This window comes from Eumetopias jubatus, unplaced genomic scaffold (genome assembly GCF_037043125.1).
Source record: "Eumetopias jubatus isolate StellerSeaLion01/CBP00866 unplaced genomic scaffold, mEumJub1_p1.0 scaffold_10, whole genome shotgun sequence".
Lineage (NCBI taxonomy): Eukaryota > Metazoa > Chordata > Mammalia > Carnivora > Otariidae > Eumetopias > Eumetopias jubatus.
Genome location: NW_028274816.1, coordinates 33,729,010 through 33,756,916, shown reverse-complemented (window position 1 = coordinate 33,756,916; position 27,907 = coordinate 33,729,010). Strand labels below are relative to the sequence as shown.

At 43.1% G+C, this 27,907-nt stretch overlaps 1 protein-coding gene across 1 annotated transcript in view; it reads right to left on the bottom strand.

Annotated features, from left to right (window-relative positions):
* PLCG2 (phospholipase C gamma 2) overlaps window positions 1-27,907 on the bottom strand; it is a 139,637-nt gene that overhangs the window by 2,541 nt on the left and 109,189 nt on the right. Inside the window, exons 27-31 of the mRNA XM_028095500.2 lie at window positions 26,998-27,207; window positions 25,591-25,736; window positions 24,911-25,025; window positions 23,893-24,060; window positions 19,050-19,138 (exon numbers count right to left, since the gene is read on the bottom strand). Coding sequence (XP_027951301.1) covers window positions 19,050-19,138; window positions 23,893-24,060; window positions 24,911-25,025; window positions 25,591-25,736; window positions 26,998-27,207 — 728 coding nt within the window. The remainder of the gene's footprint in view (window positions 1-19,049; window positions 19,139-23,892; window positions 24,061-24,910; window positions 25,026-25,590; window positions 25,737-26,997; window positions 27,208-27,907) is intronic.

Genomic DNA, 27,907 nt, shown 5'->3' with positions numbered 1-27,907 from the left:
AGTTATTTCAATATTGACTACATTCCCTCTGCTGTACTTTTCATTCCCATGACTTAGAACTGGAAGTGTGTACCTCTCAATCCCCTTCAGCTGTTTTGCTAATCCTCCCACTCCAACTCTCTCTCTGTATGAGTCTATTTCTGTTTTGTTAATTTGTTTTGGTTTTTAAATTCTACATCTAAGTGAAATCCTATAGTATTGGTCCTTCTCTTATTTCATGTAACATAATACCTTCTAGGCCCATCCATGTGGCTGCAGATGGCAGGATTTCAATCTTTATTGATGGCTGAGTAATAGTCCATTGTATATGTACCACATTTTCTTTACCCATTCATCTATCAGTAGACACTTAGGTTGCTTCCCTATCTTGGCTGTTGTGTATAATGCTACAATAAACATAGGGGTGCATATATCTTTTTGAATTAGTGTTTTCTTTTTCTTTGGGTGAATAGCCAGAAGTGGAATTACTGGACTGTATGGTAGTTCTAGTTTTAATTTTTTGAAGGACCCTCCATACTCTTTCCACAATGGCCGCACGAATTTCCATTCCTACCAACGCTGAGGTTGTCTTTCTCTCCACACCCTTGCCAACATGTGCTCTTTTTGCTTTTCAATACTAGTCCTTCTGACAGGTGTGAGGTTGATTTCTCATTGTGGTTTTGATTTGCATTCCCTGATGATCAGTAATATTGAGCATCTTTTCATGTGTCTGTTGGCCATCTCTGTATGTCTTCTTTGGAAGAATGTCCAGATCCTCTGCCCATTTTTTAATCAGATTGGTTTGTTTGTTTTTTGGTGTTGGGTTGTATGAATTCAGTAGGTTGCCTTTTCATTTTGTTGATGATTTCCTTTGCTGTGAAAAAAGCTTTTTAGTTTGATGTAGTAGGCCCACTTGTTTATTTTTGCTTTTGTTTTCCTTGCCTGAGGAGACAGATCCAGAAAAGTATTGTTAAGGCCGATGTCCAAAGAGTTTACTACCTGTATTTTCTTTTAGGAGTTCTGTGGTTTCGGGTCTTTACATTTAGGTCTTTAATTCATTTTGAGTTTATTTTTGTGTATGGTGTATGGAAGTAGTGCAATTTCATTCTTTTCCAGGAAGCTGTCCAGTTTCCCCAACAGCATTTATTGAAGAGTCTGTCTTTTCCCATTGTATATTATTGCCTACTTTGTCATTGACCATGTAAGTGTGGCTTATTTCTGCACTCTCCATTCTGTTCCATTGATCTATGTGTCTGTTTTTGTGCTAGTACCACACTGTTTTGATTACTGTAGTTTGTAGTTTATCTTGAAATCTGGAAGTGTGATACCTCCAGCCTTGTTCTTTCTCAAGACTGCTTTGGCTGTTCTTTTGTGATTCCATACAAGTTTGAAGATTATTCTATTTTTGTGAAAAATGCTGTTGGTATTTTGATAAGGATTGCATTGAATCTGTAGATTACCTTGGGTAATATGGACATTTTAACAACATTCTTCCAGTCCATGAGCATGGTATAACTTTTCATCTAATCGCATCATCTTCAGTTTCTTTCATCAGTGTTTTAAAGTTTTCAGGGTACAGGTCTTTCACCTCCTTGGTGAAATTTATTTCTAGGTACTTTTTCCTTTATGATGCAATTGTGGATGGGATTTTTTTAAATTTCTCTTTCGGTTAACTTGTTATTGGTGTACAGAAACACGACAGACTTCTGTATGTTAATTTTGTATCCTGCAACTTAATTCACTTATAATGGCTTTTTTTTGGTGGTTTTTAGGATTTTCCATATATAGTGTCATGTCATCTGCTAAGTTTTACTTCTTCCTTACCAATCTGGATTCCTTTTATTGTCTTATTGCTGTGGCTAGGACTTCCAATAGTATGTTGAATTAGAGTGTACACCCTTGTCCTGTTCTTGATCTTAGAAGAAAAGCTTTTAGCTTTTCACTGTTGAGTATGATGTTTGCTCTGGGTTTGTCATATATGGCCTTTATTATTTTGAGGTATGTTCCCTCTACCCCCACTTTGAGAGATTTTATAATAAATGGATGTTGAATTTTGACAAATGTTTTTCCCGCATCTATTGAGATGATTTTTATCCTTTATTTAATGTGATAAATACTTTGATTTGTGGATAATGACCCATTCTTGCACCCCTGAAATAAATCCCCCTTCATGGTGGTGAATGGTGCTTTTAATGTATTGTTGAATTCACTTTGCTAATATGTTGTTGAGGATTTTTGCATCTATGTTTATCAGGCATATTGGTGTGTAATTTTCATGTGTATATGTGTGTCTGTCTGGTTTTGGCATCTGGATAATGCTGGCCTCAGAATGAAATTTGAAGCATTCCTTCCTCTTCAGCTTTTTGGAATAGTTTGAGAAGGATAGGTTACTAACTCTTTAAATGCTTGGTAAAGGGCACCCGGGTGGCTCAGTGGGTTAAGCATCTGCCTACGGCTCAGGTCATGGTCTCAGGGTCCTGGGATCAAGTCCCACATGGGGCTCCCTGCTCGGCTGGGACGCCGCTCCCCCTGCTCATGCCCTTTCTCTCTCAAATAAATAAAATCTTTAAAAAAAAAAAATGCTTGGTAGAATTCACCTGTGAAGCCATCTGGTCCTGAGCTTTTTTGTTGTGAGTTTTTTGATCGTTGATTTGATTTGCTTACTAGTCTATTTTCTGTTCTTCATTCGATCTTAGAAGACTGTATGTTTCTAGGAATTTATCCATTTCTTCTACGTAGTCCAACTTGGTGTATAATTTTTGGTAGTATTTTATAATCCTTTATATTTCTGTGGTGTCACTTGTAACTTTTCCTGCATGAAGTCCCCTTTAATTTTGGGTCCGATGAGTCTGGCTAAAGGTTTATCAATTTTATCTTTTCAAAGAAACAGCCCTTCCTTCCAGTGGTGGTGGTTTTTTTTTTTTTTTTTTTGTAGTCTCCATTTCCATTCTGATCTTTATTATTTCCTTCTTTCTACTAACTTTGGGCTTTGTTTTTTGTTCTTATTCTAGTTCCTTTAAGTAAAAGTAGAGATTGTTTGAGATTTGTTTTTTTCTTGGGTTAAGTCTATAATATTTCCAGTAGCTTCGCCCTTAGAACTGCTCTTGCTGCATCCCAGAGATTTCGAACTGTTGTTTCCGTTTTCATTTTTCTCAGGTGTTTTCTGATTTCCTCTTTGATATCTTTGTTGACCCACTGGTCGTTTAGTATCCTGTTTAGTTTCCTTGTTTTTTCCCAAGTATTTTTCATAATTGGTCTCTAGTTTCAGACCGTTGTGGTTGGAAAAATGTTGCATATGATTTCAGTCTTCTTAAATTTAATGACACTTGTTTTGTGGCCTAAAATGTAACCTATCCTGGAGATTGTTCCACGTGCCCCTGAAAAGAATGTGTATTCTGCTGGTTTGGGATGGAATGTTCTGTATATACCTGTTAAGTTCATCTGGTCTAAAGTGTTCCTCAGAACCACTGTTTCCTTCCTGATTTTATGTCTGGATAATCTATTCATTGATTTAAGTGACATGTTAAAGTCCCCTCCGATTATTTTATTGTCCATTTCTCCCTTTAGATGCTCCTACGTTGGGTGCATAGATATTTACAATTGCTATAGCCTCTTGCTGGATTGATCCCTTTATCATTATGTAATGGCCTTGTCTCTTGTTACGCTTTTTTTTAAGTATTTTTTTTTCTTTTTTAGACATAAGTATTGCTATTGCAACTCTTTTTTTTTTTTTCACTTCCATTTGCATGGAGTATTTCTGTACCCATCCCTCACTTTCAGTGTTTTTACATCCGAATTGAGTTTCTTGGAGGAAGCACATAGACGGCAGCATAGAGATAGAACATTTAGTCCACTGACATTTCAAGTAATTACTTATAGGCATATACTTATTGCCATTTTGTTCATTGTTTTCTGATTGTTTTTGTAGTTCTGTGTTCTTTTCTTTTTCTTTTTTCAGGATTTGATGACTTTCTTTAGTGTTATGCTTGGATTGCTTTCTATCTTTTTGTGTAACTATTATAGGTTTTTGGTTTGTGATTACCACAAGGATCACATATATCCTGTGTATATTAGCAGTCTCTACTAAGTTGATCTCTTAAGTTCAAACCGAAGTTTGAACAGCCTAAAAGCACTACATTTTTACTCCCTTGCTTCACATTTTATGTATATGGCATCACAATTTACATCTTTTTATTTTGTGTCCCTTAACTAATTTCTGTCTACAGAACTGATTTTACTACTTTTGTCTTTTAAACTTTGTACTAGCTTTATAAGTGATCTACTACCTTTATGTTTGCTTTTACCACTGAAATTTTTTCCTTTCATAATTTTCTTCTAGTTATGGGCTTTTCTACTGAAATAAGTCTCTTTACCATTTCTTGTGAGGCTGGTTTAGTGGTGATAAACTCCTTTACCTTTTGTCTAGGAAACTCACTCTCTCCTTCAATTCTGAATAACTTGCCACGTAGAGTATTCTTGGTTTTAGGATTGTTTGTTTGTTTTTTCCTTTTAGCACTTTGAATATATGATACCACTCCCTTTGGTCTGCAAAGTTTCTGCTGAAAAAAATCAGCTGATGCCATATGGTGTTTCCCTTGTATGTAACTATTTTCTTTTCTCTTGATTTTAAGATTTTCTATCTTTAACCTTCAACATTTTAATTATTATGTGTCTTGATGTGGATTTCCTTGGGTTCATCTTATTTGGGACTCTCTGTGCTTCCTGAACATGGATGTGTTTCCTTCCACCTTAGGGAAGTTTTCAGCTATTATTTCTTAAGTTTTCTGCCCCGTTCTCTTCTCTTTATGGGACTCCTATAATGTGAAAGTTAGTATACTTGATGTTTCCCAAAAGTCCCTTAACCTATCCTCATTATTTTTTATTCTTTTTGCTATTTAGCTTGGATGCTTTCCATTGTCCTGTCTTCCAGATCATTGATCTGCTCTACATCCCTCACCCTCCTTTTGAGTGTGGTTTTAAGTTATTGTATTCAATTTTGATCGGTTCTTTATATTTTCTATTTCTGCTAAAATTTGAGTTCAAGTCTGGTGACCATCTTTATGACCATTACTTTAAACTCTTGACTAAAAATAAAAATAAAAATAAACGCTTGACTAGGTAGATTGTTAATCTCCATTTCATTTAGTTCTTTTTCTAAGGTTTTATCTTGTTCTTTCATTTGGAACATAGTCCTCTGTCTCATTTTGTCTGTTTGTATCTATGTATTAGGTAGGTCAGCTACGTCTCCTGGTCTTCAAAGCAGCAGCTTTATGGAGATGTACTGTGGGGCCCAGTAGTGCGATGGCCCCTGGTCACAAGAACCAGGAGCTCCATGGTTGTGTATGCCCCCCTATGGTGATTGGGCCTGCCTCCCCCTCCCCAGGAGTCACTTTGGAGGGGCTCTGGTCTTGACCAGAGCTGCCCACTGCCTGTGGCAGGGTGGTATTTGCTGAGGGCAGGGGCACCTGCTGGGGTTGGGGGAAGTCTGCAGGAGAATGCCTGGTGGGGTGAATGGCGCTAGCACAGTAGATGGAGAATGTCAGAATTGGCTGCTACCAGCATCCTGCCAGCTAGGCTGAAGGAGGGCAAGAAAAATGGCATCTACCCGCACTTCCATTCCTAGAGACAACTCCTACAGATCCCAGACCCTCCAGCACATGCCCTGAAACTAGTAACTCCATGTGTCACCCAGGTGCTTTCAAACAGCTGCCTCTATGCGGGGTCTCAGACGGAGCGATACAGCACCATGGCCCTGCACGAGTGGAGTCTTGGTTTCCTATTGCCTGCTGACTCTGGCACTTCAGCCGCATTGATCTTCAAAGCCAGACTGGGGGCTTGTCTTCCCAGGGCAGGTCCCCAGGGCCCGGCGTTCCTGATGTGGGACTGGATTCCGTTGCTCTGCAGGGAGCACCTCTTCACCTGGGATATTCCTCCTGCTTGTGGGTCACTGCACTGGGGGGTTGGGTCCCAACCTTGTTTCTGCCCCTCGGACCCTTCTTGCTGTGGCTTTTTCTTAGGTCTTTAGCTGGGGACAATATGCTCTGACACTCTTCGGGGCATTTTCTGAGTGGGTTTCTTATCTGTAGATTTCTCAATGTGTCCACGGGAGGAGATGAGCTCAGGACCCTCCTACTCCGCCATCTACCATTATGAAAAAGATACTCCGGAGGTCAGTCTGTTAGCTGCTATTACTGATGGAGTAGTTCAAGTGAGAGACTCCAGCGCTACAAAAATGTGCCATCAGTATTCAAGAATGGGTTTCTCTTGTCATTTATCTTTACAAAAAAGTGGACTCAGACCATACCTTGCTCTGCACCCTTTTTTCCCCACCTTAACAACCTAACAAAACATCATGGACATCCACCAGGATAACTAGAACTCTGACTTTGGAGAGTGGGGAGGGCAATGGCAGAGAGTATTCTGGCCACTTGCAAAGGCGCAGAGGAGAAAAAGCAGACCGACTTGCACAGAGCGAGGAGGTGAGAGGGACGGTCCCTGTGACTATTCAGTACATGCAGTGAGGCACTGGGGAGAGTCAGTAGTGGCTCTACTTCATGTTTGCCCAAGGAGACCAGCTTCTCTTCCTATTAAGAATAAAGCAGAGGGGCTCCTGAGTGGCATAGTCGGTTAAGCATCCAACTCGGTTTCGGCTCAGGTCGTGATTTCGAGCCCCACGTCAGGCTCTGTGTTCAGCACAGAGTCTGCTAAAGAGTCTCTCCCCCTCTGCCCCTCCCATTTGTGCTCGCTCTCAAATAAAATCTTTAAAAGAAATAGAGCAGAAGTTGCATTTAAGTCTTAAACCTGTACTACAAATGATCTCTCTTCACCTTCCCTCTACCCAGAATAAAACAACTTCTGTTGCTTTCATTTATAATGACTTTGGTTCAGGTTAAGTTCAAGATCCATGTTTTCTACTAATGCATCTATGCTTGCAGACCTTTATCTCATTTTCTGAATCCCAGTGCGTTTATACCATGTTATATATATATATAAATTCGGTACTCTGTATTCTATAACGAGTATTCAGAGAAGTATGTAGAAATATATACACGGTTTAATTAATAACTATAAACAGCTGTGGAGATGCCAAAAGAGGAAATAGAAGATTGTCTGCCCTGTGCACCCTTCTTGATCAAGACTCCCTCATTCCCTCTTAGAATTTTGGGATCGTTATTTCCTGGTTTTCTTTTGAGTCAGAGTTTTCACACAAAATTTAGCTTTTTCCAAGTCCACAGTTGTTCGTTTTTTTTTTTTTTATTAGAGAGCAGAGAGAAAGAGCACATAAGCAGGGTGGGGAGGGGCAGAAGGCAGAGGGAGAAGCAGGCTTCCCGCCAAGCAGGGAGCACGATGCGGGGCTCTGGGATCATGACCGGAGCTGAAGGCAGACACTTAACTGACTGAGCCACGCAGATGCCCCCTACAGTTATTTGGTTTTTTGTTTTGTTTTTATTATGTTATGTTAATCACCATACATTATATCATTAGTTTTTGATGTAGTGTTCATGATATTTTCTAATAGTTTACTGATTTCATGGGTCACCATCGCTTCTTGCATTGTAGTCCTTCTTGCCTAAGTAAGGACTTTGGTAGTTCTTTTTAGCAAAGGTTTATTGGTACTAAATCATCTATCTCTGTAGGTCTGAAAACTATCATTTTGCCCTCACTCTTGAATGGTAATTATTAGGATACAGAATGTCTAGACTTACAGCTTTGTGTCTTAAGTCTTCTGAAGATATCCCTTAGTCTTGAGGCTGTGGGTGCTATAGAGGGGAGTGCTTGTGGTCTGCCAGTCCTTCATAGAATCCTTTATAGGTAACCTTTTTCATTTTTATAATTTTCTCTTTATTCTGGTTTTCTGCCAGTTCAGTGGAATGGGTCTTTATGTGCATATTCATACTGCTGTTGATTATAGGTGGAGAGTACGTGCTTCTTCAGTACCAGAAGATTTTTAGCCATGAACATTTCCAGTACTTTATGCTGGAGCTCTGCATTCTATACTTTTTTTTTTTACCCTTTTCATATTTTTATCTTGTCTTGCAGTTTGAAAGCAAATTCCCTAATACAATCTTTACATTTACAGATTCTTTCCTTAACCATATCCATTCCAGAATTTCCCACTACTAAGCTGTAAAAGGAAATTAAGGGTTTTCAAACTGTATTTCCAGGATTTCTAACTGGCCCTCTCAGTCCTACATAATAGTAAAAAAGGTGGTTCTTTTTAAAATGCAGATACTCATTGGATTGTTTTTTAAAAAAAAATTCAAAATTATTTTCAGATTCACTGGGTGAATCCTCTTGCTGTTATATTTGTTAGCTGTATTTTCCTCAAGCATCTTAAAATGATAATGTGCAAGCTCATCTTGAATGGGGTTTCTTTCCTCCCTGAATCTATACATTGGTATCTGGTTTTCTGAATGTTCTTTCTTTTTTTTTTTTTTTTTTATTATTTATTTAGGTAACCTCCACAGCCAACGTGGGGCTCAGACTCAGGACTCTGAGATCAAGACTTGCATGCCCTTCCAAGTGAGCCAGCCAGGGGCCACGGTCCTTTACTGAATGTTCTAAATGGGGATTCACAGGGTAGGGCCAGCAAAGGGCTAAGGTGATTGCTTAGAGCTCTAGGTTCTCAGGAATAGTACATATCCTGGCTTCAGCGCTGTGTCCACTTTTACCCCAGTCCCTCCAGCAAGCGACCGATCACTGGCCTGAGTCCTGGGCACGTGCCATGTCATTTTTTCTGAAGTGTGTTTCAGGAGAGGAAGTGTCACCTAGCCCTGAATCATCTACTTGGGGATGGCCTTCAGCCCCCATTGTATTAGCACCCAAAAAGGTTAGGAAATAAATGAATTAAATATCCAAACACAAGGAGTTGTAAAAAGAACAGGTCTAAGGGAAGCAGACTGAGTCAGTAAAGGTAAACCTAGAAATGGTAGGAATTTGTGAAATAAAAACCAAGATGGTCATGAAAAGAATATGTATTTGTATTTGTTATAAGGCTCTTACATCTCCAATTTTTATTATAGACAAACATATATTTCTATTATAGAAAATTATCCCATAAGAAAAAAAAAACTGTAAGAGACTCATTTTATCCTAGAAGAAAATGAGAAAGCTCTTATGACTCGCCCAGAAAGTTTCACAAATGATGTCTTTAACATGTTAGGTGTAGTCAGTAATTATTTCAGTTCTATTCAAAATGTGCCACAGCTCTGAGAAAGAATGCCTCCATGTAATTGTTAAGAAGCCGGCCTAACAAAACCTGACCGAAAACTACAGACTTTCAGTGCAAAAATCCAAAATATTAATATGCCTCTATCATAGAAGCACGTTAAACAATACAATCCTGCTGTATTTAAGCAATTCTCTTTCCTGCTCTCTTAAGATGACTGTTTCACACCTCTCACTCAGACCTCCCTGGTTTCAGCTAATGGCCTTACTTCTTGTCTTACGTGGAACAGAGGAGAAATTACATGGGAAATCTGCCCATCCTGGGCCCGCGGGCTATATCCATTCTTTCCTGCTGGCCCCAGGTCCCCCTCCCTCCTGCACCATCCTTCCCTTCTCTAGTAAATGACTCCCATCAGCAGCAAACACATTGAAAAGCTCTCCTTGAGCCCACACCCCCCTCCAACTACTGACCCATCTCTCTTGTCACCTTCACACCAAAGGTCCTTGAATATATCCTATGCTCCCCAGCAATGCATCATCTCCTACTTAGGTTTTTAAATTTTAATTTCAGTTTTTATTAATTATGTATGCAAAAAGTTGAAAGTCAAGAAGTTCTATAAGGATTATTAGCCAAAAAACAAAAACAAAAACAAAAAAAAACACCAAACCAGACTTCTTGTTAATCATCCCCCCGCTCTCATGATCCCCGCTCCTCAAAATTAGGAATTTCTTTTGATTATTGAGAGTCCTTAAAAAAAAAAAACTTAAAATGTAAGTTCTTGGTTTTTCAGTTTTTAGGAATTATCTTTGGGGAGAAAGATCTAGCTGTTTTCCCCAGTTCTCTCCTGTTCCCCTATGGCTATATGTCCATCTGGGGAGGGGGTCTCTCAATTTGTGATTTTATTATTCCCACTTTGAACCCTTATTATCATTGGTAAGCCTTCGTTTTAGATGGATCTATGTATTTTTAAAATTTAGGGTCCTTGGAGTCTTGGAGAAGATCTTTGAACGAACTGCACCTGGCCTGTGACAAGATCTTCATTCAGTTCTCTACCTTTAGGTGGTTGGTTTTTTTTTTTTCCCCTTTCAGTTTTTAGTCCCCACTGATGTTTTGTTTTTTTTTACGACAAAATAAAGTTGCACTGTAAGTAGAGAGTTCTCCCATCCCCGTCTCCTCCCCGCCCCCCAGGACTACCGTCCCACTCAACCCCAGTGCAGTTATCCAAACTAAGAAGTTAACTACACATTCTGTTTGGTTTTCATGGGTTTTTCATCAGTGTCCTTGTTCCGTTGCAGGGTCCTGTCCAAGATCCCACATTGCCTGTACTTGCTGTGTCTCCCTAGAGTCTTCCAATGTCACAGACTGTGTGACACTTCCTCCATTCTCTCATCTTTTATGACCGTGACACTTTTGAAGAGTTTAGCCAGCAAATCTGAACTGTGTCCTACTATTTGGGTTTGGTGTTTTCCCATGATTTATCTGGCATGGTACAGCTTTGGCAAGAATGTCAAAGAAGTGATGTAGCCTTCTCAGGAAGTGCGTGATATCAACATGTCTTATTACTGACAGTAATCTTGACCACTTGGTTAATTCTCTTTGCAGTCAATAAATTTCTTGAAGGAAGATGCTTTAAGACTATGCAGGCAAACTGTGTCTCCTCAAACTTCCACTAATTTTAGCATCCCTTAGATCTTACCTGTAGCAATTACTCTGGTGTTGAAATCGTGATTTTCTATTTCTCATTCCTTTGTACATTTATTAATTGGAATTCTTCCATAAGGAAGAGCTCTCTCTTCCAATGCCAACATGCATTTGTTTCTGTACTTACCTGTGTGTCTATATATGTATACTTTAAAGTAATTTTATATTGATACCTCTGATTCCCATCAAACAATTTCTGGAAGGGTTGATAGATACTACCTTTCAGGTAGTGTTTATAAGTTATGTTCCTTTTTTTAAAGAGATTTTCTTTTTATGTAATCTCTACACTCAACATTGGTCTTGAACTCACAACCCAGAGATCAAGAGTTGCATGCTCTACCAACCGAGCCAGCCAGGGGCCCCAATAAGCTGTATACATTTTATTTAAATTTCACTAATGTGTAAATTGTTAGGAAATATCATTCATGATATTGATAAACTATCTGTCCCTGCCTCCCACCCTACATTTCTAACTGTTCTTTCTAGAATAAAGTGGTTAGATAATCAATACAAAACAAAAATCAGTCTCCTTAAAACTGGAGTCTTTATATAGCCATATTTGTGAATGGCAATAATCAGCATACATTGTGGTGAAGAGAGAAAATTCGTTACATTTGTGGCATTGAGTGATTTATGTATTGCCGCTAAAAGTGTTGCCAAATCATCCCTGCATTATTGGAATAAAAAATGAGTTGTAATAAATTGTTCTAGAAAATAGCTGGTAAGGGCTTGCTTTTTTTTTTTTTTTTTTTTAAGAATTATCTACGACTCTGGAAATGCGGCTCTCCCTCTTCTGTCTTCAGTTTTGATACAGACATCTGTACCTTCTAGACATTAATGGAGCATTTCCATTTTTCTGTTGACCTCAGTGGATTAACATTAGAATTGGGTTCTTTAAATCCAGGTAGAACTTAGCTATAAAACCATCCAGATCTAATACCTGTTTTACCTGATAGCTGTTTTAGTGCTACAGGACTCTGAGTTTTCTACAGCTTCTTAAAACAGTTCTCGCCCATGTACATTCTTCAAGGTAATCACCCGTATGCCGTAGTTTACAAATGTATTTTCTTGGGGGGTTCACTCTCCTTCTCAATATTTACTCTTGTTTTTGCTCTTACTTTGTTCCTTCATTAAGCAAAGAGTTTATTTAATGGATCTTAATGAATCAGTGTTTCTTTTTTCTTCTATGTTTTATATTTCATTCAGTTGGCTTTTACACCTTTATTTTGTTCCTATTTTATCGATGTTTAAAAAAAATTCTAAGATGAACAATTAGTGCATGTGTTTTCAGTCTTCTCTGGTTTTAAGGCAAGCATTTTCCTCTTCTAAATATAGTTATGGCATAAATATTTTACTGCTGTTTAGGTAATTGTTTTCATTGGTTTTACCTAGGAATTTCTTTTCCAATAGTGAGCATTTGGGCTTTTAGTATCTTCCAAATCTTAGCAACTTACGAAATCCTTCTCTTAGAATGTATTTAAGTTGTCTTCGCAACTATTATGCAATCAAGTTTATAAAGTTTCTGGACAATAGAAGGAAAGTGTATATTATCCACTGATAGGACACAAAGGTGTTTATCTCTTAAATCAAGCTTGTTAATATTAGCTTGATAATCTGTCCTTGCTGATTGATTGATTTATTTTTAATCAAGTAACCTTTGTGGGAGCTTTTGTTTTATAGATTCAGGTATGATGCTGTGTCCTAAGTAAACCCCAAGGCCTCCTACATCCCTTTGTAAACCAAACTATCGTTCCGTATGGTTCCTCTTAATGATCTTTGATACTTTTGGTCTTAAATTATCCTTTTTTTTTTTTTTTATTTGAGAGAGAAAACAAGTGATGGGGAGAGGGAGAGAAGCAGACTCCCTGCTGAGCAGGAAGACTGATGTGGGTCTCGATCCTAGGACCCAGAGATGATGACCTGAGCTGAAGGCAGATGCGTAACTGACTGAGCCACCCAGGCATCATTAAATTATAATTGGGGATTAATTTTTTCTTCCTGATTTCTTCCAGTAACTCTAGCATTCTTGGCAGGGGAGTTGTAAACTTTGCTCATGCAATATCCTCTTGATTTTTGGCTAACTTCTTGTAAACGTTGCAGTTTGATTTTTTTTGCTTTTCTAAAGGGAGAATTCAGCCCATTGGCTAAATCAATACGTTCTATCCCTTCCATTTTGATTACTATACATTTTTCATTATTTTTATTCCAGGTCAACTTTCTTTTTCAGTTTTCTAATGGTCCTAATTAAGTGGACATTTTCTTTTCACACCAAAGTATCAGAATTGGTTCTCCACCTACAGGATGCTCTATTTGCCATCTGAACCCCCACGCATCAAAGTCAGAACTTTTTAGGACACCTTGATTTTTACCTCTCGGCTCCCAGGTTTTGCTGATATTTAAATATTTTCAATTCCAGACTAGAACAAAATTTTTCTTAGTGTATTTGTTTCAGGAATCCTTGTATTCAACGTCACAAAATCTTAATCAGACTTATATTATAAAATGAAACTACTGAATTATTTTCCTTTCTTCGTCTATGTTCTCTTGAGGTTTCCCTTTGGGGGGGGGATGCATATCTAAAAACCTTCCATGTCCACAAATGTATTTTTGTTGTCTTGACATGTGGGGTGGCTGGAGACTGAGCTCTTCAGTCTTCCTAGTGCTGAAGAGGACAAGTCTGATGTTAGCTTTATTTTCTTAGTAGATAATATGTTGGGAAGTCTAGCTTTGTATTTTTCCTTGGAATTCCAAAGTGTTACAGGCACACTTCAGATATTATGGGTGTGCTTCCAGACCACCACAGTAAAGGAAATGCCACAATAAAGCAAGTCACTGGTTTCCCAGTGCTAAGAAAACTTAAGTGTACACTATACACTAGTCTATTTAGTGTGTGATAACATTGTCTAAAAAACAATGTACATAACTTAAAAATACTTTGTTGCCAAAAAAATGATCACCATTATCTGAGGTTTTCAGCAAATCCATCTCTTTGCTGGTGGAGGGTCTGGCCTCCATCTTGCTGCCGGATCACGGCTGTGGTTGCTGAAGTCTGGGGTAAAAGTCTGCTCCCTCCACTGATTCCTTTCACTTGAACACAGGCTATGGTAGGGTTATTCCTTGACCTAATGTCAGTATATTGTGTCTCGGGGAAAGAGACAGAATGGCTAATGGGTGGCACAGTCAGAACCCACACATTTAAGTTTGCTGTCTTATATGCATGTGGTCCTGGGTACTGCCCAACAATTCAAAGAGTAACATCAAAGATCCCCCTACCAAAAGTTTTACCAGAATGTGGCAGAGACAGACGTGAGCAAATGCTTTTGGGAAAACGATGCCACTAGACTTGGTCAATACAGGGTTGCCCCAAACTTTCAACTTGTAAAAAAAAAAAGGGGGGGGCTAGTATCTGCAAAGTGCAATAAAACAAGGTATGCCTGTGCTAGAACCCACCTTGGGGTGCAGTGCGTCTTCTGTTCATCCCTTCAGGGAATCAAGTAAACCCTCTCGAGCAGCAAATAAGAGAACGTTCCCTCTACTAACTTCCATTAACAACTCCCTACCCCTCCGTTCCACTTTGCTCTGGGGGACATGCTTGCATGTAGGTCCTTGTATCTGTTCTCTGAGCCTCCTTCATGGGGGTATTGCTCTGGCTGGTGAGCCGTGTCTTCCATGTTATCTTTGGGGTCACTAATGCAGACTTCTGTCGATGAGATGAATTTTTAAATTCAAGAAATCAGGGTTTTGTTTCAAATTCCAGAAAGTCTTTTTTCAGTGCTCTATTTAGACATCCTTGCAAGTTCTTATGGCTTGGATGTTAGCGTTCTCTTTGGATGCTTCCAAGGGCTCAACTTTAGCTGCTGGCCACTGGTACCAGGGCTCCACCTGGGTCTCTTTTCTACTTCACACTGTCTTTGGTGTGTTCAGTAGTCACATCAAGTTGGTGGGGCCTTGTGGCAGGCACAGAAGTCTCTGCTCTTGGGGATCACACTGGCAAACGCTAGCTGCACAAGGGGGGTCTTCCCCACTGTAAAGAAATCTTGACCACCCGCCAAAACTAGGACCAGCTCAGTGGCAGGGTGCTGCTCCCCGCCCTGGGTCTCTACAGCCCTTCTGCAAAGGGCTTCACACATCTCTTCTGGCTAAGCCCACACTGGGAGCCTCAGCATGCTGGTCTCCTCCCCCCCACCACCACTCAGCTCCCAGCCAGCACCATCTGCCACAGGATCAGTACGCAGAGATCCCAGGTACTGCCAGCTTCCCATTGATGATAATGAGGATGCATATGCAAGTTTTCATACTTCCTCCTGTCCCCTTCTGAATCCCACAAGTTAAAATCATTTGAGGGGAAGCCCTTTTTCAGTTAATGGCAAGACTGGATATAATACATCAGCTTAAAAGAAACTACTTGCAGAGAACAGTTCAACATGCTTTCACAAAGATGCAGGTTTTTTCTTTCTGATCTAGTATTCCATTACTAAATCTCTAGCTCCAGGAAATAATTTTTAATCAAAAAAAGGTTTATGAAGACTTCATTATTTATAAAGTAAAAAATGGCAAACAACCTGATCGTCCATCCCTGGGAGAATGGCTAAGTGAATGAGGGACCCTCACCTGATGAAACAGGCATTCATGGCTTTGAAAATCATAACCTAGAAAAAGGCGTCAAGTCATCTCTGAAGTAGGTAAAGGGCACATGTTCGTGCGTACTGTATGCATCCAACTGTGGATCTACCATGTGCAAAGAGGAAATCGGCCCAAATGCTCCCCGTGGTTAGGTATGGGTAGCTTATGGGGATTTTTTTCACCCTCTTCCCCCTTTGTTTTACTACTTCTCAAGTGTAGTAGGTAATAAAACGGCACTGAAAAGATTTTTTGTAAACCATGTATGCCGCTAACAAGGCAAAGGACTGAGCATTGATAAAGCAATTGTGACATGTCAGCGGCTTCTTGAGAAGCAGCTTGAAGTGCTCATTGACTGTTTTCTGGAGCTTTAAACTCCGTCCAGCCCTCACTGGATCAATTACTGGCTCAGAGAAGTCTTTTGTGAGGCTGTTTCCCAGCGTCTCTCCCTGGCATGACAGAGGATACGGTAATAACTAAAACAAGGTCTGACCTTGGGCAAGGAGAAAGCCCAGGTCTCCCACACACCCCAGCTCAGTTCCCCAGAGACGCCTCGTCACACCGTGGGGCAGAAACTCCAAATGGCACCTCTGAGTGCCTGAGAACCAGGGGACGGATGTGGAATTAAAGCTTAAAAACCATCCGCTGAAATGAGCTCAGACACCTTTTCTGCCAAAACTCCTTCAGAGAGCAGATCTGGGCGCGTTCACGTTCCCCTTGGCACCCTCCACCCTGCCCTCACTTCCTGCCGTGCTCCACGGGGTGGCCCCCACAGCCCCCTCCCAGGAGTCTTCCAGCATGGAGGAAGCTACATCTAGACAAATACATTTTCTTTTAAACATGTACTAAAAGTTTCTCTGCTGCTGGTGTTACCAAATTATTTATAATGTTTCCAAGTTGTTTACAAAGCTTTGTAGAGCAACGTCTAGACCGAGGCTGCCCCATCCCCATCTCCATCTGCAACCAAGTTTATCACATCATTTTTCCATGAAATGTCTGTAGATGGGCTTTACATACACAGCAAGGAAATGCTGGTTGCCTTTCCCCAGGCAACAGAATCCCAGATCCTTCTGTGGCCCAGGGAGAAGTAAGCTTGACTAAGCCAGGGGTCTTCAAGCGTACTAATTCCATTTTATAGGTTTACCATTCTGCTAAATAAGCTGATCCCAGGGGTGCTTGGGTGGCCCAGTCAGTTAAGTGTTTGCTTTCAGCCTGGGTCACGATCCCGGGGGTCCTGAGATCAGGCCCCACATCAGGTTCCCTGCTCAGCGGGGAGTCTGCGCTTCTCCCTCTGCCCTCCCCACTGTTCCTGCTCGTGGTCAGCCTCTCTCTCAAATAATATCTTAAAAAAATAAATTGATTCCATATCTGGGAATCAATCCTAAGAAATTCTGAATTAAAGAAGGAAAATAGTAATCACGTGACAAATTTCACGAAAGCCTTATTTCTCAGTGGATTCCATAAATGCCCAACTGGGGGAATGGTGATTAATCTATGGTCAGTCCACTCGATGGAAAAACCTGTCCATCATTTAAGTGCAGGTATGAAAAGTGTTGATAATTTCACTAAGCAGTTCTCAACAAGGACAACTTTGCCAACCAGGGGACATGGAACAATGTCTGGAGATAGTTCGGTTGTTATACAAGGTACAGGGATGCTGCTCAACAGTCCAAATGCAGGGGGCAGCCCCCACCACAAAGGATGATCTGGTCCCGAATGTGAAGAATACCAGAGTTTAAAAAAGAAACTGGACACAAGGATTTGTATTATTATTACACTTACATAAAAAAGGCACTGGCCTAGGAAGAGAAAATCAAACCAAATGCTTAGTGGATCTACTCGTCTATTCCCCCAAATTATAAGTGTAAAGTAGGCAAAATCTGGGTATTGTGTGTGTGTGTTCAGCCATTTATACAAAATAATGTATTCTGGCTTAGGTCTTTTTAATGGACTTAACTCAGTCTTACTGGTGATAAATCGACTTAAGAACCATTTAATTAAGTCTTGGGCGTTCTCACCAAGGACTTGATGACTAACGGAGTTGTCCTTTCAGAACCAAATACTGCTATCACAGTAAGAATCAAGAAAGGTGATTTTTTTTTTTTGATCCATCATTCAAGGTTCAAGTGACTATTCACTTCATATGGAAACATTTATTTTGAGTCTAAAGCCACGGATATGTCAAATTTATTTAATGGAAAACTTCGCATTATCTATCGCCTCGTGTTTTCAAGACACAACTTTGTCATCAGGAGCCTATCTTATACCAACACAAGTGATACCTCTGGCTGTCACCGAGGGTCTTTGGCCACCAAAGAACTGTGCCTTTTAAGTGTTGCTTTCTGCTTTTACTGCTTTCTGTCTGTCCTTACCTTTGCATCCTCTTGCATTTCAATGTTAATAAAATGCTTTGAAGTGGAAAACTAGCAAGGTTGCAAAAACTGAATGTAAGGCAGACAGCTATGCAGAAAAGCCTAATGTTCTCTCCTCTGAGTCAAGTTCATGAATTTTTACTGCACGGACTATGGCTACAGCTGTTAAAAGGCATCTCTACCCCTGCCATCTCCCTTCCCCGTTGGATGGTTCTCAGCTCTATTCTGGAAGTTGCCAAATAAGCAACTTCCAAATCCCCGTGTAGTTCTTAGAGCCAAACAACAAGTGAGAGGCTGTGATTTCTCTACCCAGAGAACAACCGGGAAGAGAAAAGATGCATATCCAGGCACAATGACCAAGGCCACATCAGCCCACTAGGGTCCAGAACCATGGTTTTTCTAATTTAGCCAAAGAGAAGTGGGGTGACCACACACTCATCCAGCCCAGGCTGAGTTTTGTGGTAGGGAAATGGAAAGATCTTAGAAGGGTGGATTGACCACATCATGGGGTCTTGCAAAAACACATGCCAAGTGGGTCCCATTCTGTGGGAGGGGCTGTCAAGAGGATTGTGCAGCTCCAAATTCACATATCCAGATAGTCTCCCACTGTCAACCCGAGACCTGAACTATCCCAGCTTGGTGCTGCGTTCATTGAGGCCAATCCCTCCCCCCTCCCACCCTCTCCAAACTGGTTAATCAAAGGAGAGACTATGTATCTTCAAGGTCTTGACAAAAGGACCAAGGTGGCAGGCTCCTCCAGGAGCAAAGAGAAGGACAAAAGTAGTGCCCATCCCTATGAACGTGCTTCCCCAGGACAGGCCACAACAAGACCTTGGTGGACGCTCTTAGCCCTTCTGAAGGGACTTCCAAGACCATTAGTGGGGGGAAAAGCACCCAGGAAAGATGAGCTTCTCTAAAAGAGCATTATCTTGCTTGACTCTGCTTGCTGAAATGAAACTATATGGAACTTCCCAAGAGCTTCAGCTTTCCAACTCCATGACCAACTCAAAGAATCCTATGGCATTCTCCAAGAAGGAAGGATGCTGGAAGGAAAAACCTGGGACTATGGAGGAATTTTTATGACGTGGCATGTCCCGCTAGTTATTTCCCAACGGGTTTAAGTCCATCGGCCAACCAAACCCATAGGCCATTGCCACCCCACCAGCGGACACAGCTCAGGGAACCCCAGCTGGCGTTTCTTCACTCACCAGGACTGGCTGCATCTCACAGAAAACCAGGAGGGAAGCCAGCTCAATGTCTTCACTGTATCCGTTCTTCAGTGGAACAGATCTAAATCCTGCAGCAGAGAATGGAAAAGCAATGCAAAAACAGGCCATTAAGGTCAGACCTTAGCTTTCTTAGGGTACCCAGGGATCGCATGTCCAGTGCCAGGCGCAGGTAAGCTGGTGGCTGACTTTCTGGAAACCAGAGGTCCCTTCCTGATGGCCCGGAAGAGAGGCTCCAGAATGCAGCCCCAGTGGATGGGCCCACACAGAGAAGTGCAAAGATCTCAGCCATGTAGAAATGAAAATCATCCACTTGAAAGAAAGAAAAATGTACAGAACGTCACACATTTAGAGGGACTGCAGCTATGGTTCAATTCCCTAAGTCCGCCAGAGGCCAAAAGACTCACAGGAGTAATGCACCCTTGTCTCCCCTCCTCTGTGTCCGCCTTTACGAAGGGTAGGGTGCGGGGGGCGCTGTTTCATCCTGAAAGATTTCCAGTAGGAGGAAATCTGTCCCTTGGCAGAGCACAGCAGTACTGATCCTCCTCTGAAAGCCTTTCTTTATAATTAGGACACTCATTTAAGTGTTTCTTATTTAGGGGGGAGGGTTGAGGTAGAGCTGATTTCCCCTCATTAAGTAATGTTTAAGACAACACATCTCAAAAGTTGGTCGATTTGCTTGTGTTAATTTAGTCACAACAAATACACAGTCAAAGCTGAAGTCTCGTTCCTACCCACTATTAATCCCTTCTCCCAGAAGGAGCCACTTTGAACAGTATCTCCCCGAGATACTGTCTTGAGTTTCTTTTAAGTCACTAATGATAGTAACGTATGGTTTTCATTTCACATTGTATCTTGGAGATGATGTGGCCCTAGTTTGTCTCGAAAGCTTTTTATTAGCATTCTGTCTTCTGATTCTTCCAGACAAGCAATGCCTGAATTAGGGCACTCACACTGCACCCTCTGTGTCTTCCACCATCCAGGTTTTGGCTTGTCCTGTTATTCTTACTTCTCTTGGAGAACCTTTAACAGTGTCGCTTGACTCATTCCTCTCTCCCTCCCCACTAGGTCAGGGGAGGAAGTTGATGTGCTTATTGCAAGCCCACACCTCCTCTTTCCTTCCTTCCCCTAATTTGGGTTAGCTGAATTATTGTCTCTACAAGATACTGCATGTAAATACTGTTGACCCTTGACCAAAACAAGTTCGAACTGTGCAGGTCCACTTTATACACAGATTGTTTTCCAATAAGTATGGTAATGTAAATGTATTAACATAGTCTCTCCTCTAGCTTTAAGAATACAGTATAAAACAAAGTGTGTAATAGACTGTTATAAGGCTTCTAGTCAGCAATAGGCTGTTAGTAAGTTTTGGGGGAGTCAAGAATCCTAGGTGGCTTTTTGACTGCTTGAGGGATGGACATCCCCAACCCCCACATTGTTGAGGGGTCAGCTCTATTGTGTTTAATTTTGTAACCATAATTCTTCCACAAAGGGAGACTTGGTTATAAAGTTTTCAAACATACAGCAAAGCTAAGGTAATATTACAAGGAACACCTGTATACCAGCCACCTAGATCCTACCATTAACCTTTTACTGTTTTTTTTTTAATCACATTTATCCATTCCTCCATCTAGCATACAGGTGTATATATATTTCAAAGTGAGATGACTACATCTGTACATTTCCTCCTGTATACGTTGGCATGCATCTCATGAGCTGGAGCTCAATACTTGTTTTCAGTGTTCTTCCGATTGAAAATTTGTGCATTTCATTGTGTGTAAACTTCAAATGTCCAGTGCTCACCACCTTTTTATTGGACTTCTCTATCAGTGTTTTCGTTGGCTAACCTTGTCCTCATTTTAATACCACCTCACGAGACATATCGTCCTCGAATGGCACATACTTGGACGCATCCATTCTTTGGTTTTACACTTGAGTGACAGTTTGGGGATAAAACTCTCAGGTCAAACCTTTCCCCGGAGGGTTTTGAGGACATTGCTGACCTACTCTCGCCTTCTAGGTGAGGTGATTTTTCTTGGCTCGTTTGCTGGTCTGGTTTTTTGCCTGGATACCTACAGCATTCCCACAGTCTAGTCCAGTGCTCCTCCAGCTTTAATGTTATGGGAATCTTATTAAAGTGCAGATTCTGCTTGGGGAATGGGGTGGGGCCTGAGATTCTACATCTCTAAGGGCTGGTCTGGGGACAGTGTAGAAGAAGTCCGTGTAGGTGTTGATTGACTTTTAGAATGTTCTAGACTGCTGAGCGCTCCATGGTATTGGGAAGGCTATCAGATGGCCCCTACACTCCAGTGACGTGGCAGTGCCCTTTGGCTTAGAACCAATACTCAGCAGGTGCCTCCAGATTTGGAGAAGTGAGCCCCATCCCCACGTTCCTCCTTTCAATGGCCAGGTCTCATTTCATGAGCAGCCTTAACGCATCTTGGGGTTAGGGTGGAAGGGTGTTTTCCAGTTTCACCAGAAAGTTTGGTTCTGTGTTATCCTTGTTGATTTGGGTTGTGTTATAGACGAAAGGGAAATAGAGACCTCTTTTGAAGCACGGTCAGTATTTTGGCTTATTAGGAGTAGGGGAGGCCTGCCAAGTAGGAAGAACGTGGAGTGTGCAGTGAGACATTCCTGGGTCTGCAGCCCAGCTATGGTACTACGGGTGTGTGACCTGGAGCAAGTTAATTAACATCTCTAGGCCGCAAAACGCTCATGTTTAAAAAGCAGAGATGATAAAACCTCTTTCACAGGACTGCTGCAAGGATGAAAGAGTTTAAGGCCCAAAACGCAATAAACGATGTTTTCCTTTCTTTCTGAGCTCCATCTGGCTCAAAAGCTTAAGTGCATCCCTAACGACAATGGGAAGAGTGTATTTGTGAGTTCAGAAGGGCCCCAATGCCTTACGCGAAATTTCACTCCTTCCCTGATTATGGATGTGCCAGGCCTTGCTGGAAATTGCACAGGAATGAGACAAGGTCCTTACCATTCTGACAGCTGGGGGAAGGGTCACATTTTTCATCATCTATGACATACTGTTCTTTAAAAAAAAAAAAAAAAGATTTTATTGATAGGAGAGAGAGAAAAAAGAGGGAGAGGAGAGGGAGCCCAACGCTGAGCTCGATCCCAGGACCCTGAGATCACGACCTGAGCCAGAGGCAGACGCTTAATTGACAGAGCCACCCAGGTGCTCCTGTTCTTTGTATTTTAAATCTCCAAGCTAATCCCTAGCATTTTCTAGATTAACGGACACAATTTGGCTGGCAAGATAAGGGAGGGTTCATCAACTCTGACCTCTCTCCCAGGCATTAGGAGCAACTACAAAGCTCACATCCCTTGTCCTTCAAGAGGACATGGTAACGAGGTCCTGACAGCAGAGCAGGGTGAGCCCAAGGGAGGGGTAAGAAGACACAGTTAACATAGAGAGCAAGCTATCTTAAGCTTTGTTTGTCTGGTATTGTAAAAGGGCACATGACAGAATTGCAGCTTCGCCGCTGGGTTTAAAGTAGCTGATGGAGTCGGCAAGTTAACCAAGAGGGGTTGCCAAGTATCAGACTGTGGGGACTTACACGTGAATACTATAGGAACAGCCGTCTTCATCTACTCCTGCACTTAGGAATTCATTTCCTGGATGGTAAGATGAGCAGCCCAGCTCAGTCCTCTCGAAGTGCCCACTGAGGAGCTGGCGAAACCTGCACCTTCCTGCCCACCCCCAACCCCCATCCCCAGGGGGAGCCGAGCGCCTAGGAACGGGCCCAGCGACCTGCATTTTCTAAGCACCTCGCTAGCTGGGCAGGTGCCAGAAACGATCACATTTAGGATACTAGGAAAGGTAGAAATTTAGGGAATATCTGATACGTTTCAAGTTTAGAAAAAAAACAAAGGAAACAAAACACAAGGTTTCCAAACAACATCAAGAAAAAAGCCTATATTCGTATATAAACCACTAAAATGAGTGATCTGTTTCTCTTGAAAAATGATCCTTGGGGAACAGTGACCTCATGAGGACTCCAGAAGGATCTATGATCTTATGGCTCATGCCTCAGAAATGCTAAGGAAAGGGGAAAAGACAATTCAGCATCCAGTGAGGGCCTGTTTGTCAAACGTGACACACACAATCCATCAGGAGAGTAAAAGCAGAGAAACTGTACAAGATAAGGGTAGCCACATTTACAAAGCAGCATCAAGCTCAGGCGTCCCAAATCTCCTCCCTGGGCGGCGGCGGGGGGCGGGGGGGTGGTCTATCTTACTGCATTGGAGGGGATGGGACTCAGTTTTTTTTGCGTTTTTAAAGATTTTGAGAGAGCACGTGTGCACGCCAGAGCGAGCACAAGTGGGGTGAGAGGGAGAAGCAGGCTTGATCCCAGGACCCCGAGATCATGACCTGAGCTGAAGGTAGATGCTTAACTGACTGGAGCCACCCAGGCACTCACAACTGGAGATTTATCAACCATTCCAATTTCATGGAATAGGAAAGTAAAGCTCTGTTGACATGGGAAGAGGCAGATCTGAGACTGCTCAGAGCCCTTTTCTTCCCACCCGGGCACAGTGCAGGCCCAGCAGAGTGGGAGATGCATACCGCAGCCGCTAGCTTTTCAAAATGAGACCTAACTACACTGCCAGGTGGACAAGCCACTAATCCAGCTTTGCACACAGAGGCCTGACGCCTGCTCATGGTGACACATCAGCTGTCCAAGCCACCCAATCAATTTTGCAACAATTTAATAAAAACCAGGAAGAATGTGTCTTCATTTTTTCTAAAGCCAGCAGCACAGACCAAAAGTGATGCTGGCCCAGACAGAACATCTTAATTAAAACATCTTACCTGATTTGATTCCTTTGATGGGGTAAGTGGCGTGGGCAAGGAAGTTGGGATCACTGAACATATCTTCCTCATAGACCACAAAGCGCAGAAACGCCAGGTTGGGGTCATAAATTTCAAAGGTCACTTTGTCCTGTGTTGGAGCCCAAACAGGGCTTAGGCCATTGTCATCTGGAAGGAGATCGAGGCTCAGCAGAGGCTCCACTGGTCCTACCCCCTCCTGGTAAAACCACCTTTCTTATCCCTTGGCTTTTGGAATCTCCTTAGCAGCCCTATAAGTATGCACTGATGCCAAGATCTAAGAACATCTAACTGATGCCAGTAGCGGTCCTGGAAAAGCTGTTGTCAAAGGTCTGGCCCTTAGTAAGCAGAGAAAATGCTACAGTTGCCATCTCGGCTCCCTGGGGTAGGGTAGGGCTGGGAGAGCCGGGAACGGGGAGGTTTGGAAGAGATCAGAGTGGGGAGCTATACCGCTCCTCTGGGCAGGGGAGGGGGTCTGGCTCTCTGAAGAGGTAGAATGGATGGGGTTCTGGGGTTGTTGAGGTGAACCAGCCTCATGGAGCAAGGGCAACAGCCGCCCCCACCCCCCGGCCCTGTGAAATGCCAGTTTCACTGGTACCAGGGGCAGTGTTCCCAGACCTTAAAACACTGACCATTTCTTCCTCGCTTCGGGGTCTCCCTCCCCTTGGAGGGATAAAATCACCCAGGTGAGGCAGTAGCCTGTGGGTCAGCCACACGCTCTGTGTCTCTGCTTCCTCGCCTTGGACACAGTAGATAAAGCTGGGGGGGGGGGAGGTGTGCCCAAAGAGGACCCCCCCCCCCGGCTTCCTAGCACAGGGATCTGGCCCAGGACTCCCCACGTGAGTGACAGCAAAGAGCAGCACTGGGTACCCGTCCAACTAGTTAATCGTGGGGTCTTGTGTTTCCCCTCTCCCCGAGCTGAACTGTAGCAGGCATGAGGGATGAAGGAAAAGCTCCAGACAATAAAAGTACACAGAATCCCCCACCGGATGCAACTTACTCACAACTGTTGTCTTAAACTTGTTGTTGTCATATTCAGCTCCACAAATTTCCACCTCCACAAAGGGACACGCAATACTTCGTCCAAGTTTGGGGAGATGGCGAGCCCCGAGAACCTAGGACACCAAAGGTAAGTACTGGAATTCTCCCCAGTGCAGCTTAGAGCTCAGTCTGGGTGCTGGAGTCAGACCACAGGAGGTCCAAGTCGGCCTGACAACCCTCTGTGGGGACCACCCAACTGCTTCCCTTTTATGGATGGGGAAACAGGGCTGGAGAAGCCAGGATCGGAACCCTGATGCCATCTCACACCCATAGACCTCCCCTAAGCACAGACATGCGCACCCCTGTGCCCACAGACAACCTCCAGAGACAGCCCAGGAAAGGACAGAGGAGAAAGTGATTTTTTTTTTAAAAAAGACTTTTCATTACACAAGCTGCATTTTTTTTCTTCCTCATGTGAGAAATGCAATTCAAATCTCTACCTTGCATAGTTTCCAAAAGAGGAGAAAGCCGAACTCTTAGAAAGAGACGATACATTGAAAGTTGGATGCATTTTTAACAATTTTTGCCCCCTAAAACTGGCCACCCTGGGGTGCCCTGTAATTCAGATCCTGAAACAGTGACTGGGTGTTGATGGTTTCAACAAGCTGACACGTGTCATGAGGTGAAGGCCTGAGTTACCTTGACAGACAGAGTCATCAGGATCTTCCTCTGGGACTCTGGTGGCATGGGGTCGTACTTCTCGGACCTCATGCTCTCAGGCTGGAGGACGTAGCCCGTCTGCCCGTTGAGTGAGAACAAGGCATGATTCATCTGCATGTACTTGTCTGGAAAGGAAAGGGAACTGTAGCTATAAGAAAACGTAGCCTCTTGGGCCGGTGGTGCTAGGTGGGGGGGGGTGATTTAAACCTGTTTCCAAAAATAATTTCAGGCAGTTGTTAAATTATGCGTTTCAAAAAAAATCCCAACTGGTGAACACCATTCTAAGTATGACACTAAAACCTACTCAATGCTCAAAATTTCTTAAATTTTTTTTCTGAGTTAATTTTAAAATTTCACTTAAGATAGGCTGCACACACAAAAAAATCATTTTAACTCAAATGACAGGGAAAGATCCACAAACGAAAGCGTTCTGATGATGTTGCTATAAATACCTCCACTCCGTTAGCGAGATGCGGTAAGAAGCACGAACAGTTTGCAGAAAAGAAAATGCTTCCCAAATCCATGGAAAACTGGTTCACTTTACTCCCCATAAGGGAAGTCACTGCTGGAAAGGTATATTCGAACGTTTTCCCACTTCGCATTCCCACCCAAGGTCTCTCTGGAGGGCAGTCTGGTGAGGCCTCGGAGCTCAGGCACAACAGGTGCAGGTGTCCAGTGGGGCACCGCAGGAAAGTGGGCCCAAACGCCAACGCGGGGGGACCGAAGCTGCGCTCTGAGCTCTCGGTCCTGCCGCTGGCCTCCCCCGTGTGTGCAGCGATGCTCATGTAAGCTTACAGAGGGCAGGGCCGTCCTTAAGAGCAAATGAGAGAAGCGCCTTGGTGGGGGAGACCCGTTAAATAGATTAGGGTTCCATTCAGTGGAATCCTGCGCAGACGTTAAGACGATACTAAAGGAGACCTACTGATGCATAGACCCATCAGCCAAAGAGCACAATGCTGAGATTTATGCTGCTACCACCACTGGTGTCAAAAAGTTTTGCGTGTGGGCTTTTCTCAGCAGTGAACATCTCTGCAAGAGTCTGTGCATGAAGCCCTCCAAGAAGGATGGGCCAGGAGAAGAGCTCCCTGAAGACGGCCACCGAACACCTGGATCCAGCTATGCCTAAAGCTCGGTGCCAACTCCTGGGCGTTTTCATTACATGAGCTCAAGTGCTTCCTCTCTCCCTTCAGCCACTCTGCAACGTGTCAGTCACCTGCCACCTCAGAGCCTGCCAGATACAAATGCCCCATGTCCCATCACTCCGTTCAACGGCTGGGCCTCATACCAGCATGCTGGGTGAAACCTGACGGCTTCTGGAACAGCCGGTCACACTGGTGGCCCCAGCAGACTGGGCCTGGAGCGATGCCACCATCAGTGCTCCTGTACCTGGAGTCTGGAAATTGAGTGCCACCATCTGGGAGCCGCACAGCCAGAGGCGAAAGGGGTCATAGTTGGAGGAGTCCACCCTCTGTCCCTTTGGGTAAACACGGGTCAGGCCCTTCTGATTGTATTTCAGGAGGTCGATGGGTTTCTGCCTGACGACACCGTCCGCCTTGGTCTCCACAAAGGAGCGGATTTCTCGGAAGTCGGGGTTTTCTGCACAAAGAGAGGGAGACGCCATTTACTCCATCTGATGCATTTTCGTAACGCTTGCTGCCCCCGCTGGATGCGCAGGTGGTCAACTGAAATCAGGAACCTCAGAGCCAAGACAGCCCAGTGGTTAGGGTGCTCTTGCCACAACCAGTACTGCTCTGGACCCTCGCCCTCCGAGGATCCCAGTGTGCCCACAAGGCTTTCACTCTGGGATCAGTGTAATTTACTTCTTGTTTAAAACCACCACCAGGCTTGTGCCCCAAAACACCAGAGTGGTACAGTTACAGAAGGGGACACGGTGGGATGGCCGGAGGGATCAGCAGGAGGCGATCTTAGGATCTGGCTTCCTCCTCAAAGACACTGTGCAGAAGATGGGTGAACCGGGCACCACGGCGGAGGAAGAGTCCACTGCCTGCAGGTAGGGGTGGGATCAGAGGAGGTACAGCAACGTGCACCTGTGGCGGGCGGCCCCTAACCCTGCTGAGTCCGGTTCTGAGGGACCCGCCGCCCAGTGCCTGGTAACTAGGCTTCAGTGCTGTTTCTCTGGTCCTCCGTCGTGGAATCAGTGATGCTTGAGATCAAACAAAGAGGGAGGAAAAGATGAACAGGATCTCATTAGGGCAAAGAACTTGCTCCTTTGGAGATTGGAGAAGATTCATTTTTGAATCCTTCTGTGGCACGATCCATGGCCCCCAAAGCCTCG